The sequence below is a fragment of the Malurus melanocephalus genome, unplaced genomic scaffold (genome assembly GCF_030028575.1).
Source record: "Malurus melanocephalus ecotype Western Australia unplaced genomic scaffold, MMel_1.1 scaffold_475, whole genome shotgun sequence".
NCBI classification, from domain to species: domain Eukaryota; kingdom Metazoa; phylum Chordata; class Aves; order Passeriformes; family Maluridae; genus Malurus; species Malurus melanocephalus.
In genome coordinates, this window is record NW_026623707.1 from 195,014 (window position 1) to 213,090 (window position 18,077).

Sequence of the window (18,077 nt, forward strand, 5' to 3'; positions counted from 1 at the left end):
ATCTGATTCTACATTTAATTAAGACATGACTAGCCCCCTTTTGACTGAGTTACTGCAGAATCACACCTCATATTTCTACGTTTCATTGCTGTGTTTCTTTTTAATTGAATGTAAATCACGCCTAGGCCTGTTTTGCAAAGTGCTGCTAAACATTAATGCTCTTCTGACTGAGAGCTACGCTCTGTAGGGCTGGTAGGGAGGAAATAAACTTAATGGACTCGATATTACACTTCTTTTAACAAATCATTTAAAAATGAGCACAGCATGGCCAGCGGTGACCCCCATAACCCAGTGGCCTCCGCCGAGCTACTGGCCCTTAGAAGCAGCTCTGCAATTAATTGCATCCCAGTGCTGGGATTGCCAGAGCAAATCACATCAGCAGCCGGGCTCTGGAGCATCTCCTGCCACTGAGCCCAGCACCAGCTGTTCCAGGGAAAGATCAAAATATTCCCCTGGTGGAAAATCATGACATAATCTGCCCGCTGGGGTAGTTCCTTTCTGTGTCTGAGCTGTGGAGCATGCTGGGAGAGGAAAAGATTGATCTCTRCTGTTTTATTGCCTTATCTAAAGTAACTTTGAATCTCCTCAAACAGATGAACATTTCTGATTTTGTTGGGTTTTTCTCATCGCTGCCTTGATGCCATTTTGCTGCCATGAACTCACTGGGTTGTATAAAGGAATGTTGCTCTGATTTGATTTGCATTTTCTTCCAGTTTCTGGGTTTTTCCATTTTGTATTTGTACAGTTTCATTGCCATCTTATTCCTCCTAATCTTTTATACTTCTCTTGGGATCCTTTTATTAATGTCCTGGTCTTGTCAGTTCTAGTTCTTGCCTCAGTTTCCACAGATCAGATAAAGCCAAGGGAATTTTTAACTTCCGAACAGGAAAATTGYTTTTGTCATGGAGATACACCCTGCAAAGATCTGTCCCAAAACTCCCAAACCAGGCAACATTTGTGACCTATCTCAAATCTCCTTAAGGATTGTGGTAACAGCAGTGAATTTAATGAACATGGAGCATGATTAACTTAAGGATCTAAATGYTACATCTTCAAAAGGAAATAAAGGGCTTTTAGGAACAGGAATACATGTGATGCTGCTCCATTTTTTATTATTGTAAGTATTAAATTGTTCAACTACCACAGTGGGATTTTTGAGGCCAGGAATTGGGCTTTGTGTGTCCCTTCCAGCTCAGGACAGTCTMTAATTCCTTGACACCACACTTGCAGGAGTCAGCAGATAAAACCAGACCGCTTAGAAACTCCTCTTTATCGTTACTGTCACTTCTTCTCCTTTCCTTCTTTCAGATGATCACTCAAGAGTGAGATTGCAGCTGCTGGATGGGGACCCTCACTCCGACTACATCAACGCCAATTACATCGACGTAAGGCTCCCGGCCATTCCCCCCGTGACAAACCCGCCCGTGACAAGTGTGCTGATGAAAATGTGGTGTCACTGACACAGGGCCAGGCTGTGGGTCTGATATGAGTGACAGCTGAACGCTGTGCAAACAGCGTGTTGTGACAGGGAGAAGGTTCTCAGTCTCCAGTTTATTTTGTTTGACCAACCCGGACAGATGGAGGTTTCCCGTGTTTGACAGATCCACCCACATAAAGAGGACGTGGGCTAAGTGATGGAGGCAGGAATCAATATCAGCCCCTCACAATGGCATTAGGAGATAGCTGAGATTTGCCAACCACTCCCAAAGTTTTGGTGCAGAAGGCATGTAAACAGACTGACTTGTTTGGAGTGCTGTAAAATAACATTGGAAAGCCAGCCTCTGCCTCACACACAGAGTGATCWCAGAACATGCATTTCTTGAAGGAGCTCCTAAGTCACAGGAGTGGGAAATGTTTAGAATAGTTTCTTTAAAGGATAAAAAACACACTTAGCATTTTCACACAAATTCATACTTTTCTTCTTTCCAAACAAGAAGATGCACTGCTTTGCCTGTTTTCAGTTACCCTCAAGTAACACAGGGCTGGTGGTTTCTGTGGAAATAGTTTAAAAATGCCCCCTTCCTGTTTTGTCTTTGTATTATTCAGCCTGGATGAGATACCCTCATTTAAACCTCTCAGGGCAGCCCAGTTGCCCTTCATTCATTCCATAAYCAATTAAACACTGTCAGAGGACAGCAGTTGGCACTTGGAAAATATCAAACCCATGGTGGGCTTTGTCTGAGCTGTGATCCCACAGACACTCATCTATTTTCTTTCTTTTTTTTCCAGGGTTACCATCGGCCTCGCCATTACATTGCAACTCAAGGCAAGTTCATCCTTGTATGTCCAAATATCTGCAAACCCGCTGCTACTTTGAACTGTTGTGGGAGATATTTGTAGGGTGGCACCATCTGYTTATTAGGTTTTTTATTGTTTATTGGGAATATCTGAATATTGATTATAGGGCCAAAAAAAAAAGGGAGGGACATAGAATTTTCCAAGATATTTAAGGCATTGAAACACCAACTCAGCTGCAGAAATAAAAAATGGCTTGGAGGTGGCAGTCCAGCCTGGAATGTGTCCTTTGTGCATGAAATAAGAGAGCAGAACAAAAAGGGACTTTGTGGATGCTGGGGTGAAATTTCTGGAGTGAAATTGTTTGAGCTGGGCAGTGTGAATGAGCTGTGACTGATGAACCTTTGAGGGGAACTGGTAGGAAATGCATTTGAACACCTCCTTTTGTAAGATATTTGATGAGTTTCCTTTAAGAAAAGAAATAAGGTCGAGAGAGAAGCTCTGGGCTGACAAACCTCATGTGAGCACTTGCTCTTTGGCTGTTGGAACCTGGCATTTTTCTGGGGGAACTCGAGAAAAGGACTGATTTCTGCATGTTTCCTTCCTCCTTCATGATTAAATGATATCAAAGCGTGAAATGGGCAATGTTAGTGCTGCATCAGGTGTGAATTACAGCACAGCCTTAATTACAGCTTCATTCTCATCCATCCGTGTCCCATCACTCAAACACTCACCTGCTGGAGCCATCCCCACTGTTACAGCACCACCATCAAACACCTGCAGTGAGGAAGGGTCTGATCTCTCAGAGAGCTCCAGGCTGCTCAAATCTGTAACCCTGAACTACAGGGGGATGCTCTGAAAGGGAGAGCAGGATCCTGTGGGAGCAGCACAATGCTGGAGAACAGCTGGGAGGAGTTATTGGCATTCCAAGCACTGCCTTGAGATGTCCTTTTGTCTTCTCTCCTGCCCCAGGGCCCATGCAAGAGACGGTGAAGGATTTCTGGAGAATGATTTGGCAAGAAAACTCGGCGAGTGTTGTCATGGTCACCAACCTGGTGGAAGTGGGCAGGGTAAGGCACCACTCCCGGGTGTAAAACCAGGTTTAACACCGAGATCCTGCTCAGCAGAGCTCAGCAGCAAAATGCCTTTTGCTCAAAATGCCTTTGGCTTTTTGCAGTAAGGAAGTGAATTCAGCCACTCTGGGTTTTGCTGTAAAATGCTGGATTTTGTCATACTTAGCTGCTTCCCTTCCAGACTAATAAGGATCGTGTTCCTGCTGTAAGCCTGGGCTTTGGCAGAGTTACACAAATTTATGCCAGCTCAGGAGCTGTCTCCTTCCTCAGTACAGAAGGAAAAATGTACTTCTGTAGTAGTTATTCTTTATCTGGTGATTTGAATACTCCTCCAAAAATCCAGAGGATGTTTGATGGTGTTAAAATTATCCAAAGGCCTCTTTGTGTGACAGTCCAAAGTCTGGAGTTCCTGAGGTTGCTATTCCTGGTGATTTTTGTGGATCCTGGGGCCACCCAGCAGCRTTGGCCTCCTCAACACCCAGCAATTCCCTCTTTTGGGCTGGCATGGACAGGACATCCCTGTGTCAGTACAAGGAAATTCCCAAAACCCACCATGGGACCAAACATGGAAAACACAAAAAGTTTAGTCTGGACCTCAGGGAACAGGAAGACAGAATGTCTGGGGTGGCTTTCTCCAACATGGGCTTTSTTTTAGAGACTTGCTTACCAGAAACTGAAGTTCTTAAAAAATGTTGTCCTGATGTTTGTCACTTTCCATTGCTTTGGTTCTAAGAAAAATTTAAATGATCGTTTACTCAGAGCCATTAGTAATTCAGCTGCTTTGTGTTTGATTTCCCTCAGATCTCATGGTTGAATGCCAGCTGCTTCTGTTCATTTATTGCTATTTATTCTGTTTTACCTTCTACTGACACTTCAGTTTAAAAGAAATGCCTCTGTGCAAAAGAAAAAAAACAAATCACAAACAACAAAAACCCACACCAAACCTACATTAATCATATTTAATATTTATAAAACCCCTTTCAATTATGACTGGAACTGGAACATGAAGCCTGCTTTGCAGCAGCTAATTGCTTCAGCTTTAGGTATTGTTCCACTCATTCATGCTAGAGCATTTAATAACCTGATAGTCTTTTTTAGCCTAAAGATCCCTTCTGGAGCTGCACAGCCTCAGCTTTTATTTCTTCTGTTAGTTGTGCACATGGCTCCTAGAGCTGGCTAAGCTGGGATATGTTTACCTGCTCAGGAGATTTCTCTCTTGAGCCTTAGCTGAAGCCTGTCACAGCTGGTAAAATGCCAAGTTTGTGTCCACATCTGATAAAGAAAGCTCAGAGTCAAACAAATTTAGTGTCTCAACATGYATCCCACAATCCCTGTGAACTGAAATTCTTTGGCTAAAACAGAGGGAGTTCAGAATTGCAGGAGCAGCAGCACAGATTTTTTTTTAAAAGGGGATGGTGGCAGTGACTGCCAGGTATTCTGAMTATCTGATATAGGGAGGGCATGTATGGAAATTCAAAGACTTAAAAAAAATAAAGGGATCTAAATGTTTTCTTTGTATTGTATGGACAACAAAGGGAACTTAAAAAAAAAATCCTCGCTGTGGTTTCTGTGTATGGCAAAGGAATTTTGATCTAATTTATACAGTTAATTTTGGCAATTCTGCACATCAGAAGGAAGCCCCATTTGCATTGGCTTCAGCTTGAAAGTGGAGGGAAATGTAGGTCAGCTCTGACTCAACCTGAACTAGTTCCTCTCAATATTTTTTTTCCTTTTCCCCCCAGGTGAAGTGTGTTCGATACTGGCCAGATGACACCGAAGTCTATGGAGACATTAAAGTCACATTAATCGAGACAGAGCCACTGGCAGAGTATGTCATACGAACATTCACCGTCCAAAAGGTAAGCAGCTCTTCAGGCAGCTGCAATTTGTGTTCAGAAACCCTGGCAAACACACCCAGAACACTCCTGGAGATGGGAGCTGTGCTGTTTGGACAGCCTTCACTTCAGAAAACGGAATTTTTTGACAGGGATTCTGGTTTTGGACAAATGGTTTTACAGGAACATCTTGATGTAGCCACACAAGTAGAATCCACAGTGCATAAAGTTTGACTGCATCCAAAAGGCAGCAGATAGCTGATGGTACGCCAGGAATAATAACTGCCTTGTTTCACAGTGGTAAATGGCAGAGGAAAAAAGGTACCAGCTACAGTGGATGCCAAGCAGGGTCCCCTTTCAACAGAAATGAGAATAGAATAAAAGCAAGAGTAGGAAAACTATCCCCAAACCAGCAGGATTTGGAAGGTTTTGTTACTTGTAATTAGAAATTGGAAGTCGAAGTGTCAGAGTATTCCAGGTCTGTCCAAATTACATTCCAAACACTCAGTAAGTGGTTTTAAAGCTTTTCCAAAAATTCCTGCTCAATGCTCTTCAGCCACATTGGGAAAATCGTTTCAGTCTTCTCATATATCAGCTCCATATTTCATTAAACAGTTGAAAAACTTTATGAAAAATAGTAATGCAAAAATCTGACCAGTTAGAGGAGCTGCTKCTGGATYCCACCYRCATTTCCTRTACAATAAAACATCTCAGCTGACCMACAGTTCTAGGTTACCCTTTGCAGGGCAGATAAAGGTGTGATTTTCACACACCAATGACTCAGTCTCACCAGAAAAGGCAGTTCTGGGTACCATTTCCTGCCCTTTTCACTTGCAGCAGCCTCTCAAACTGAGAATTTTCAGCAGGWGGTGGCAGATAATCTGCTGTTGCCCTTGGTGTGCCCACTTTCCAGGTGTTCATTYCCCAGCCTTTTGCTTCAGTGCCTCAATCAGGATTTAAGAGTGATTTTTTTGTGGTTTATGGCTGTAACACAAGAGAATGTGGATAAACACAGACATGATGTCACCCTGATGAGCTGGGTTTGAGCTCTGAGACCACAGGGTGCAACTGGGAGTTGGTTCCCAGCTCAGTGTTACCCACTTCCCTGGGAACTGGAATTGTCTGCAAACCTTTTTAAAGCAAAAAACAGCTTTGGATACGTTTCCAGTGTAGTGAGAGCTCCRTKCTCATCACCCCTCTSCRAGAGGGAAGGCAGCAKGGAGCAGAGTGTGCTGACTGCAGTCTGATGGAAGAAAAATAGAGGCTGTGTTGTCTCCTCAGAAAGGCTACCATGAGATCCGGGAGATTCGGCAGTTCCACTTCACCAGCTGGCCMGACCACGGCGTGCCCTGCTACGCCACGGGGCTCCTGGGCTTTGTCCGCCAGGTGAAGTTCCTCAACCCCCCGGAGGCAGGACCCATCGTGGTGCACTGCAGGTAGGTCAGATCTGTACCTGGACCCCTCCTCCAGCAGCTTTCCCCTCTCTTTTCTTCTTGCCTGGTGATAATCGACAGCACTTCATCCATTTAGCAGCGTCATTCGTAGGTCTCAACAGGAAATAAGGGAAAGATTAATAATTTTCTTTCCCAGAGTGGTGGAGCCAAGCTGGCATGAGCTGGAGATGAGGGAAGTGGGTCAGGGAGTGGGGAGCACTAAACTGAAGGGTTTGAGCAGCCTTGAGCTCCTTCCTCCATAATTTATAATTTATAATCCATAACTTGAAATCACCCTCCTCAGGACCCAAACTCCTCTGGATTAAAAAGGGAAAAGAAATGTTTAAGGTGGAAGACTGAGCTCCTTTCATAATAACCACTGGAGTAAAGGTGTGCATGCCTTCTGAAGAGTCCCAGGAAAGAAAATTTCTGGAATTGTGTCTGTTGGATGCTCGGAGCAGTGTTGGGGAAGGGGTGAATGTCTGGGACAGCCATTCCAGCCCAACTCACCTCATGTGGCAGAACAGTGCCACAAAAGGACAGGGGGTTTTAAAGCAACTTGGCTTTTCTGTACCCACTTGTGCTGCAGATCTGCATTAAAGGTCCCAGCTGGGCTTGGGGAAGATAAGACAGCTCCTCTCCACAGCAGGGGAGTTGGAACTCCATCATCTTTAAGGTTCCTTCCAACACTGACCATTCTGTGATTTCATGAGCTGAAAAATTTGTCTGCCTGTCAGCCCTTGGGCACCCTGGATTCCTGAAAGCCCCAGAACTGGAATGGGAATCTCAGGCAAAAAAAAAAATTGCCCAGTGACTTCCAGCTAGGCAATAAAAGGAATTAAATTATTTCAAATGCAAGGAAAGGCATTGTTACAAAACCAGAGTTTRGGTTTGTAGCAGCATCTATGTCTGCTCAGGGCATGTGTGAACCACCGAAGAAGAGCACAAGAGAGCAGAGCTGGCTGTCCCAAAATCTCACCCCTAACCAATCCAAAGGGAATTGCCTCTAATTCCCACTCTGTGTCTTGAGAGAGAAAATGCATCCCACAACTACTTTAAAAGGAAAATAAATTAAAACTTATCTTTTTTAAGCAGTTTTAGATTGGGTGGGTGTTTTGTTTTGTTAGAATATTTTTTTTTAGCAAGCAGTGAGTCAGTTTTACAAGCCTAAAGAGCTGGCAGAAGGGAATTCATTTAGAATGAAACTCAGGGCCTGAGTTTGCTCCTTTGGTGCCATGACACGGGTCTCGCCCTGGAAGGTGCCTGAACCTGACTCATTGTCACCGAGACTGCAAGGAGAGATTTTTCATCCTTCCCATTTTAATGAATAAATGCCATTTCCTCCATGTTATTTATCTGCTTTTGAATTTTAATGCCTTGCTTTAAGTGGTAATTACCAAATTCTCTCCACTGATGCCTGGCTGGATAATATCACTGTTCGATATTTATGAAGTGCCAGGATCCTCTAAATATAGAACTGTTCTAACTATTTGTTATAATTCTGAAAAGCTGGGAGATAAAGGGAGAGGAAATGCCACTTATTCATTAAAATTCTRCAAATGAAAAATATCTTCTCTCTATTCAGCAGTTGATTAATCTGGTCCATTAATTTGTGGTCATTCATATCTCCTTGCTTTCGGCTCTGGTGGAGTTTTCAGTGCAGATGAAGTTCCCTGGTGTGAGCAGAGTTTTCCTTCAGAGAAATGTGAAGAGAYATTCTCCTCTCTCCATCCTTCACACCTGGGCAGTTTGGGTGATTTCCCAGAGGGGAAGGAGGGCACGATGACAACACAGTTTTGCAGCAGATGGCCCAATTCTCACAGGCAGTGGGGAGCTCTGAACTGAAGGATTTGAGCAGCCTCGAGCTCTTTCCTCTGTAATTTATGATCCATAACTTCAAATCAYCCTCCTCAGGRYCCAAACCCCTCTGGATTAAAAAGMGAAAAGAAGTGTTTGAGGTTGAGGRCTGAGCTCCTTTCATCATGCCCACTGGAGTAAAGGTGTGCATGCTTTCTGAAGAGTCCCAGGAAAGAAAATTTSTGGAATTGTGTCTGTCTGCAAGCTGAGGGCTGCTCCAATACACCCTGAGTGATTGAGAGGTGTACGGGTGAAACGACCTGTAAAATCACAGCGAGCATTTTTGCAACTTTTTGTTGATGTTCAATAACACAAAGGTTTCCTTTCTGCTTCTCTTTTAAAAAATATTCTTTCCCTTCATTCTCTTAAATCCTTCCAGAGGAAAATGAATTCAGCAGGGAGCAGGAGCAGCTCCCATGAGGAGACAGCGCAGTGTGTGCTGCTGTCATTCTCTCCCCCGCAGAGCCCTGCCTCTCCACGCTCCCTTGGTCACTCAAACCCTCCTGTATTTCCCTTTTCCAGCGCTGGGGCTGGCAGGACAGGGTGCTTCATCGCCATTGACATCATGCTCGACATGGCTGAGAACGAAGGCGTGGTGGACATCTTCAACTGCGTGCGAGAGCTGCGCTCCCAGAGGGTCAACCTGGTGCAGACAGAGGTGGGTGCCAGCAGCTTCCCTGCTCGAGGTGCTGCTGTCCTGTCAGCTCCTCTGCCCAGAAATTCATTCAGTCRACACCGGCTCGCTCTGTGCCTTGATTATGCAGAGCTTTCCTTGGCCAAACATGCCCGGGTTTGCACCGAATCAATTCGCCGGCAGCTGCTCGYGGCCTCTGAGACAGGAGGGCAAACCTTGGAGTTTGGCTCTGTGCATCGCTGATTAATTTTATTCTCATGGTGGGAAAAAAAGAGCTCCTGAAAGCCTCTCATGACTCATTCATGGGGATGCTGCAGGCTCCAGTAGTACCTAGTGTATATCAATTACAAGCTAAGCAAACAAAACCTCCTTGATTCCAGCTCTGGGTGCTGATGAAGCAATCTGCTCCATCACAGCAGCTGCACTGACTGCTGTGGAACTGTTATCCTCTTGCACAGGTTTTATTGTGTGTCCCTTAACCCCTTCCCCTCCTGAGGGACAGGACAATAGCCTGGAACAGAAAAGAGCTGTTCACTTTGTTGGAGTTTCTATACTTAATTCAGGGGAAAAGCTTTACCCAAAATACCCCAAGCTYGGCGTTCTGAAGAGGTGACCTGACAGCTGTTTCTGTACAGTTGTRCCAGGGGAGGTTAAGATTGRATATTAGGGAAACATTCTTCACTGMCAGGTTGTCCAACCCTGGCACAGGCTGTCCAGGACAGTGGKGGASTCMCCAACCCTGGRAGGATTTCACAGACATGGAGATGTGGCACTTGGGGACATGTTCAGTGGTGAATTTGTCAGTGTGGGCTGGACACAATTATTTTAGAGGTCTTTTCCAAGCTGAACAATTCCATGATTCTCTGGTGTTATTGGAGGTCCCTCCCTGACATCTTTCTCCCAGTTGTGGACAGAAAGACTTCACAACCTGATTTCCTCCCCAGCCCATCCCCATTTTGTCCCAACATCCCTGAGAGTGCTGACTTTCCCATTTTTCTTGTAAATCTGCAATGAATCCGTGAGAGCTCACACTCAATGATGGATGAAATACGCTCACAAAGCTGTCACGCAGCACACGGTGTAATTTGTCTCCATGCGAAAACAGAGCCAAATATGCATATTGGGCATGACTTAAGGAAAAAAGAAGAGTGATATTTCATGATGTGTATGCAAAATAYGATTTTAATATCTCCTCCCCTCCCTGGTGCAGGAGCAGTATGTGTTTGTCCACGATGCCATTTTGGAGGCGTGCCTCTGTGGCAACACGGCCATTCCAGTTTGTGAGTTCAGATCCATATACTACAAYATCAGCAGACTGGATCCACAGACCAATTCCAGCCAGATAAAAGATGAGTTTCAGGTAATTTCACATGTCTCAGCCACTGCACTTGGTGTTTTGAGGGTGTTTAATCAATTTCTGTGTGTTGCTTTGTGATTTCCAGCAGGGCAGATAAGGGGGACACTGAGCCAAGGTTTGATTTCAGTTGATTTTTGTTGTAGTACTACTGGGCCAGTSAGGGGTTGGGTTTTGAGCATGGACTTCTCAGCTTTCAGCAAGGAAAAAGATGTCCCCATCACTCCAGAGGGTCAAGGACACTAATTTTCACGCACCATGCTGGGTTTCTTATTTTAACAAATACTCTGTTGTTCATTTTCTTCCGTAATTTATGCAGATTGTGGGAAATTTAGGGCAAAGTGAGTTTGATGGGAAGGAAAGAGACCTCTACTATTTGTTGAGGCCACTCACAATCAGAGTAAAAACATGGAAATTGCTTTAATTGTAGTAAATTCCCACCTCTTCTCCCAGGAAAATGTCTTTTGCAGTAGGAGAATGTCTTTTGGGAGCCCCAGCCTGAGTCAGAGGCCTCTTTTCCTCCCTCTCTGTGCAAAGGGAGGATGTGTGCCTTTTATCTGAAGCCTTCCAGGGAATCATCAGGGTTGGTATAGTGAGATAAAGGATGTGGATCCCAACTGATGACAGTTCAATTAMAAAAAGATCAGGTTCTATCGAGTGATAGCAGATCTGCAGAAGTGTTTCTGGTTCTGAGAGCTTGGCGTGAAGGAGCCAGAGCTGAACTTCATCAAATGCAGTTTGAAAAAACCACACGATTAAAAAAAAAAAAAAAGCCATCGCTTGCTGGGTGTATTTTGTCATGATATGAGATGGGATTTGTCGCCTCTGTGCTTGTTCTTTTGAGCTGCCAGGGGCTGGCAGCTCCTGTGGGAAGGAGCTGCTCCGCTGTGCTTTGCATAAGAAGTTCGATGTCTGTCTCGTTGCAGAATCTATTTTTATGGGATTTTGGCTCCGAGCGTTGCTCAGCCCTAATTGTCAGGATTTCATGCAAAAGCTGGTATCTTTGCTGCAATCTTTAGGAAGCAGTTGATCTAACTATAGATCTGTGGTTGCAGTTTGTGTTGTTTAGGTYCTGCTGGCCCTGAGGTAAGGCTGGATGTCTTTCTCATGCAGTACATGTTGTCTGGACTCACAAAAGCTCACTCTGGAGAATGTTTTGCAATCTGAATCAGTACAGGAACAAGGGAGAGAGGGGAATGACATAAGAGTTAGGAGTTAATCAGGCAGATGACTTGCCAGTGATTATCTGCCCTGTCAGGGACCTGAGATTTTGTGTTGTTTCCCCAGCCAGACTCTTTCTTTCCATCTCCAGACAAAGTAGAACCCAAATAATTTAGAGCAACTGTATTATTTCAAGCKTTATGCTTTGACACTTTTCTTTACYTTGGATTGTTTGACCTTCCTCTTTTCTTCATTCATAACCTCTCTGTGGCAGAAGTCCAGTTCTTTGTGAGACTTTTTTCGGCCCCTAAATATTTTGTATTCTTCTAGCTGCAGAGAGTTCACTGTAGGACTCCACAGGCTTTGCTCAGGAAGGGGAGATGTGAAAGTGAAAACACAATGACATCAGACAGCCACTGATCTACCACCACTTAAGCACTGGTGTTAAGATGCATTCACTTTGATTTCCCAGTTTTGATCCTTGCTGACCAACCTGGACTGGTTTGTCAGGAGGCCTCTGCAAAGGGGAGCACAAAAGAAAAATAGATTTAAGSAAACATAGTTTGTCAAGCTGTGGCAAAGGCAGATAACAGCCAAAGACTGACAGCAARGCCCCAGAGATTGGGTATGACTGTGTAAGCGAAGCATCCTGCATGTCACTTCAAAAAGATATAGCAATCTAAATAATGTATGAAACAAATAGACTTTTCTGTTTAAAAAACCTCAAAACAACATTTTATCCTATGTTTTTACAAGCCAAATCAGTAGTCTGAGGAATCGCCAGAGGCTCTGAACGCAGTTTGACCTGCTGCTTGGTCAATACTCAGGGCACACCTGCACAGGACCCATTGTAGAGGGGGAAGGATTTGTGTTCCACCGTACAGATGGTAGAAACAGCAGGAGGTTTCACTCCATCACCAGCTCAAGGCTGCATTTTACACCTGTGACACTTGATTCCAACTTCTAGGAAAGAACAGAAATGTTGTCTGGTTGCTCTGGGGGTTTAGAGCTGGAAATGGTTGGGAGRTRTAGAGTGYCCWCAATTTTTGGAGGAGTTCCTCAGGRCAATCTCCAAAATGCAAYGTGTTATAACAGCAACCAGYKCCTTARCRCTCCTTCCTTTTACCTCTGGGRTGCCAAAGCTCCACTCCGAGTCCCTTTAAAGCAAACACATTGTGCACATGGAAGCAAACTGAAAGGCTTGTTTGTGTCCTTGTTGCCCTGGCCAGACCCTGAACATCGTGACACCGCGGGTGCGGCCGGAGGATTGCAGCATCGGGCTCCTGCCACGCAACCACGACAAGAACCGCTGCATGGACGTGCTGCCCCTGGACCGYTGCCTGCCCTTCCTCATCTCTGTGGATGGCGAATCCAGCAACTACATCAACGCTGCCCTCATGGATGTAAGCACTGCTCTGCCCCCACCYGCTTTGTTCCTTCTCGGGGTGATTTTCTGGGAGAATGGATTTAAAGAGGAGAAGTTATTTAGCTGTAAATGCTGGTCTGATATTGGTGCCTAAAACAAAGCTCACCTGAAACAGAAGCCAGAGAAAGTTAAGAGAATAAAAGCAGACAAATTTAACCCATGCCTACTGGTGCATTAAGGGCAGACAAAGTCTCCTCCTGAGGCTACACCCAAAATGGACCCTAAGTCACAGGAACCTCTCCTTTTGTAAGTTCTGTCTTATTCATATATTGGGCCTCAATTCCCCAATGACACCTTCAGATGATGATGTCAACCACCCCAATCTTGCTCCCCCCAATTCTCTGTTGTTTCCATATTTTGGGGCTCTGAGGCAGCGAGGTGTCCTTGGATTCAGGCTCAGAGAGGAATTGTTTGGTCTAAAGATGGGAAAGCAGGAACTTTAGCACTGTACTAGAGAAGTACAAGAATACAGATGCATGAAAATATAGAAACTAAAAATCCTAAGGCATCAATATCTCCAAACCAGGCAAAGCACATGAATTTCCTCTTCATCACCAAAATATGTTCTCTAGATTGTTATTATCACAGGGAAGTGRTCACAGMAGCAGCCTGACAGAGTTCAAGCTTTTGGACAAYGCTTTTGGGAACTCTTGGGGAYGGTGCTGTGCAGAGCCAGGAGTTGCACTCAATGATTCTTGAGGATMCCTTCCAACCCAGCTTATTCTATTCTATTGTGTGATTCTGTGATCACACACCATGGTTCTCCACACTGGTAGGAAATTTTTGGTAAAGACATCCCTCAGTGTGCAATCTGAGGCTGTATCACAGGAAGGCAGATGCACAAAGCAGTGGTGGGACAGCTCTTCCCRTATGTTGGGTCTTGTATCCATTGGGAAGATAAATATTTGCCAGGTCAGCTCTTTGAAAAGGATAATTTGCAGTGTGGAGTGAGGGATTGATTTGATCTTGTGCAGTTAAGAATGTGGGAGTGCAGGGATCAGATGTGCAAAATATTTTCAGGCTGAAGGACGTGAGTTGAGCTGATGTGACTCTGTCCAAAGGCGTTTTCCCTTGTTTTGTTTATAGCCTGGGATCTCACAGCACGGGTCAGCTGTGGAGGGTGAATTATGTTGATGGCTTCTTTTTGCTGCGGTGCCTTTGGACACAGATGTCTTTAATGCCACTAATTATTGCAGTTGGAGCTTGTGTAAAYATGATCCAGGGTGAAATGCCATCATTTTCCCCGTGGCAGTGGCAGTGATTTTTAATTTTGTCCGTTCTTCACTCTTTGGGAAATAGTGACACTGCTGCATTTAAGATATTCAGTYAAATGGTCACAGGATTTATTTTAGATATTTTTCAGTAAGATTGCGATGTTTTCAATGCAAACATGCCTAAGGAAACTTGTTTTTCAAAGTGTGTTCAGTGCCTTTGCACATCTGCAGAAGCACAGTCTAGTCTTCTGTGGTTTCTTAGGGATTGGGAATGTTTGTACATTTCAGCCCTCATTACCTCAAATCCCTTTGCTAATATTTGTATCCTTCCCCACAAAATTCCAGTGAATTAATTTTTTTAGTACAAAGCAATTTTTCACCTGTCATTGAAATTCAGCTGCTACGATATTCTCTGGCTYGCCTTAATCTTTCTATAAAAGAATCAGGAACTTTTGGGGACAAAAAAAAATCACAGGGGAACAGCCAAAATCCTGCATTTTCATAGCTGTTCCTGTTGAGGACAGACTTGAAAATTATTTTTTTCCCCTGTAGCTTCATGTCTGAAGTCTTATGCTGAGCATGGACTTATAGAGGATACCGTCCACCCCATATTACCTTGAAAGGAGCAGTACTGTCCCTCACTTTTCCCTGAAACAATGGAACAAAATCCTTAAAAAATGAGGCTTTAGTCACATCATGAGCCAAGCAATGCAGAAGTGATGATRGATTTGTGTTTAATCCATGGGGTTTGGAGAAAATGTAAGTTTATGTTTCCCTGACATCATCACTCCCCCACAATCCCACACACGTTCCCTTACAATGTGAATTCATAATTCACGTTTCCGTGTCACTTTCCCATTAAAACAGGACAGTGAACCTGGTTCCTCACCTGGGGAAGGTTTCTTTCGTGTCCTAATGGCAAACCCCACAAGCTCATGTGACCTTAGCCCCGAGTTCAGCCAGGTTTGCAGTCTGCTGCTGGCACACAATGAAATAATCATAGCAGGAGCAGGATGATGTTCAATTAAGAGATAAGACTCACTCTTTATTTGCCACTCTGGTGCCATCATTGGGCTGGTACTTCACAGCTTTTGACCCATACTGGTGTTTCTAGATGTGAAAGGCATAATACGGGGAAAGAAGTCCATTCCAGACTTTAATTTCTCAACAAATTGTTTCCTTTTTCTTCTCTCTACGTTGTGGCCCATCACCCTCCTCACATGTGCACACTCAGAAGCATCTTCTCCCCCTCCCAGCATGGTCTGCCCAGCACTTCTACCCACATCTGACTCACACGGAGGAGGAAAGGCAAACCCCCACAATGGGCAGCTTAATACTTCAGGGTTTTACTTATTTCTTTGCTTTAAACCCAAAATTTTCTTCTCTTGGAGGCTTTTTTTGTGATTTTTTTTCTTTTTTTTACCCCAGAATTAGCGTGCCTTTTGATTCAAGCCTGCTTCACAGATGTACAGCACAAAGGACTGTGCAGTTTCCARGCTCATTTAAGCCTTGCTTGCCATGGTTGGAAAATGATAAAGTTTTCAGCTTGTTCCTTTTCATCTCTGAGAGCCTCATAATCGTTCATTAACTGAGCTCCACAGAGGTTGGGAGCTCCACCCCTTCGTGCTTAGGGAAACGGAGGTCAGGGGGGCTTTTTTGAGGTGAAAGAATAATATCAGAAATTAAATGCCGCGGTCACAGGTTCTGAATKGTGCCCCACAAACTCATAAAGGATGGCTGGGCTCCAAATGTGCCACCTCTGCCACACTGMACCCCCAGGCAGCCATAGCAGATGGGAATAATCCCTTCTGGAGTTCCTCAAGGCCTTTGCAGCATAAAGGAGAGCATTTGCTTCCAGCTGTTTTCCTTCCAATTATTAATATTAGTGATAGTAGTAGCAGTAGTAGTAATAGTAGAATTAGCATTATTTGCTGAGTCTCAAAATATAAATAATTGATTTGGGTAATCTCTGCTCTTGTGACACTTCTTTAATGAAATGTCTTCATTGGGAGCAAAAGAATCCCATTACGAGGCGTTCATTCATTGCGGAGCGATAACAAGGAGCAGGAGATGTGATTTGTATAATCTGGTTAAATGGCTCCGATTGCCTCCCCACAGCCTCCCGGCTATAATATTCCTTTGAATAAAAGTTGATTGAATTTTTTTTTTTAATTTTTTTTTAACTAATCTCTCTCTTTTGTTAGAGCCACAAGCAACCTGCTGCCTTCATTGTCACCCAGCACCCTCTGCCCAACACGGTGGCRGATTTCTGGAGGCTGGTGTTCGACTACAACTGCTCCTCGGTGGTGATGCTCAACGAGATGGACGCAGCACAGGTCAGTGGCTCTTCATCCCTGCCACATCAGCTCCTCCTCAAATCCTGGTGGTTTGCAGAGCTGCTCCTGCCACTTTCTTCAGCCTGCCCACCCCAATAAATAAATCATGGGGAGTTGGAAAGTAATAGGTGATGTTTGGGGGTGCAGTGAAGAAGAAGTCCATGTGCCTGGTTCTTTGTTTCTGATCCTTGCTGCCATTAATAGGGATCACAGAGTCAGAGAAGGATTTRGGTTGGGAAGGGACCTTAAAGCTCATCCCATTCCACCCCTGCCATGGTCAGGGACACCTTCCACTGTCCCAGGCTGCTCCCAGCCCCGTCCAGCCTGGCCTTGGGCACTGCCAGAGATCCAGGGGCAGCCAAAGCTTCTCTGGGCACCCTGTGCCAGGGCCTGCCCACCCTCTCAGGGAACAATTCCTTCCCAATATCCCATCTGTTTCTGCCATCCTTCAGCTTAATGCTATTCCCCCTTTTCCTATCATTCCATACCCTTCTGAAAAGTCCCATTCAAGCCTTCCTGTAAGCCCCTTTTATGTCCTGGAAAGTTGCTATAAGGTCTCCCCATTTATTATATAAATACTTTGATATAAAAGTATATAAAGTTCATGTATTTAAAAGTATTAAAATGTCTTACATATGTACCTCTTATGTTACGGAATTACTTTGCATTTGCAGGCCAAAATTTCTCTCCCAAACCAAATTTCTTCCCTTCCATATTTTTATCTGTGTTTGGTTCAGAAAAATAGTCCCTACAACAATACCAGTGTGTTTCACACTTACCTTTTTCACATGGTATTTCCAGAAGAATAAAACCAAGAGAGCTGAAATAAATTGAAGGATCTTTCCCCTGAGATTGCCAGCATGATTCTGTAATACCGAGAAAGGCATTTTGCACAGTTTGAGAAGAACATAGTGTTTTCTATCTTTTTTTTTTTTTTTTTTTTTTTTTTGTTTTAATTCCGTGTGCAAGTTGGTTTTTGGCTACTGGACACAGCATTATTTTCAGGATTTGAGCTTGCCAGGGAGGAGTTTCTGCCATTCCTCCTGCCCTGGTGTCTCCAGCCACCTTGCTGACGAGTGCCAGAGGATAACAGCTCTGAAAAAGGCATAATCATGCAATTTGTGTGGAGAGTACATTTGGCATGGCTAATTCACCCATTACAGCACTTGTTCAATGAGAGGAGAGGAACCCTCAAGCAGTTGGTACTTCATGGATTAATTTTTCATTTGTCTCTTCCYTGTCTTACCACACTTGAAAGCAGGGAAATTACTGGTCTTGTTTTTGGCTGGTGATGGAGAAATCAATCACGCCAGTCCTTTAGGGATGTCCCACCRGGAGCAGCTCTGTGGGATTCCCCTMSAGCCCCAGTGGGAGCTYTGCTGGTGCCCCACAGAGTYCCACMACTCTGCGAGGAACCAGAGCTCCTCTGAACCTTCTGTTTCCCTCTCCAATCCACTCTCCTCGATTCTGCATCTTGGCTTTGAATCCAGAGACAAATTTTATCTTTTTTTTTTTTTTT

At 44.3% G+C, this 18,077-nt stretch overlaps 1 protein-coding gene across 1 annotated transcript in view; it reads left to right on the plus strand.

Moving 5' to 3' along the window:
- The first annotated feature begins 3,212 nt into the window (after window positions 1-3,212).
- The window catches only part of LOC130582272 (receptor-type tyrosine-protein phosphatase T), a 21,198-nt gene continuing 6,333 nt past the window's right edge, over window positions 3,213-18,077 (plus strand). The window contains exons 1-7 of the mRNA XM_057380884.1: window positions 3,213-3,305; window positions 5,051-5,167; window positions 6,425-6,579; window positions 8,956-9,091; window positions 10,278-10,427; window positions 12,812-12,985; window positions 16,427-16,558. Of these exons, the coding sequence (XP_057236867.1) occupies window positions 3,213-3,305; window positions 5,051-5,167; window positions 6,425-6,579; window positions 8,956-9,091; window positions 10,278-10,427; window positions 12,812-12,985; window positions 16,427-16,558 (957 nt within the window). The remainder of the gene's footprint in view (window positions 3,306-5,050; window positions 5,168-6,424; window positions 6,580-8,955; window positions 9,092-10,277; window positions 10,428-12,811; window positions 12,986-16,426; window positions 16,559-18,077) is intronic.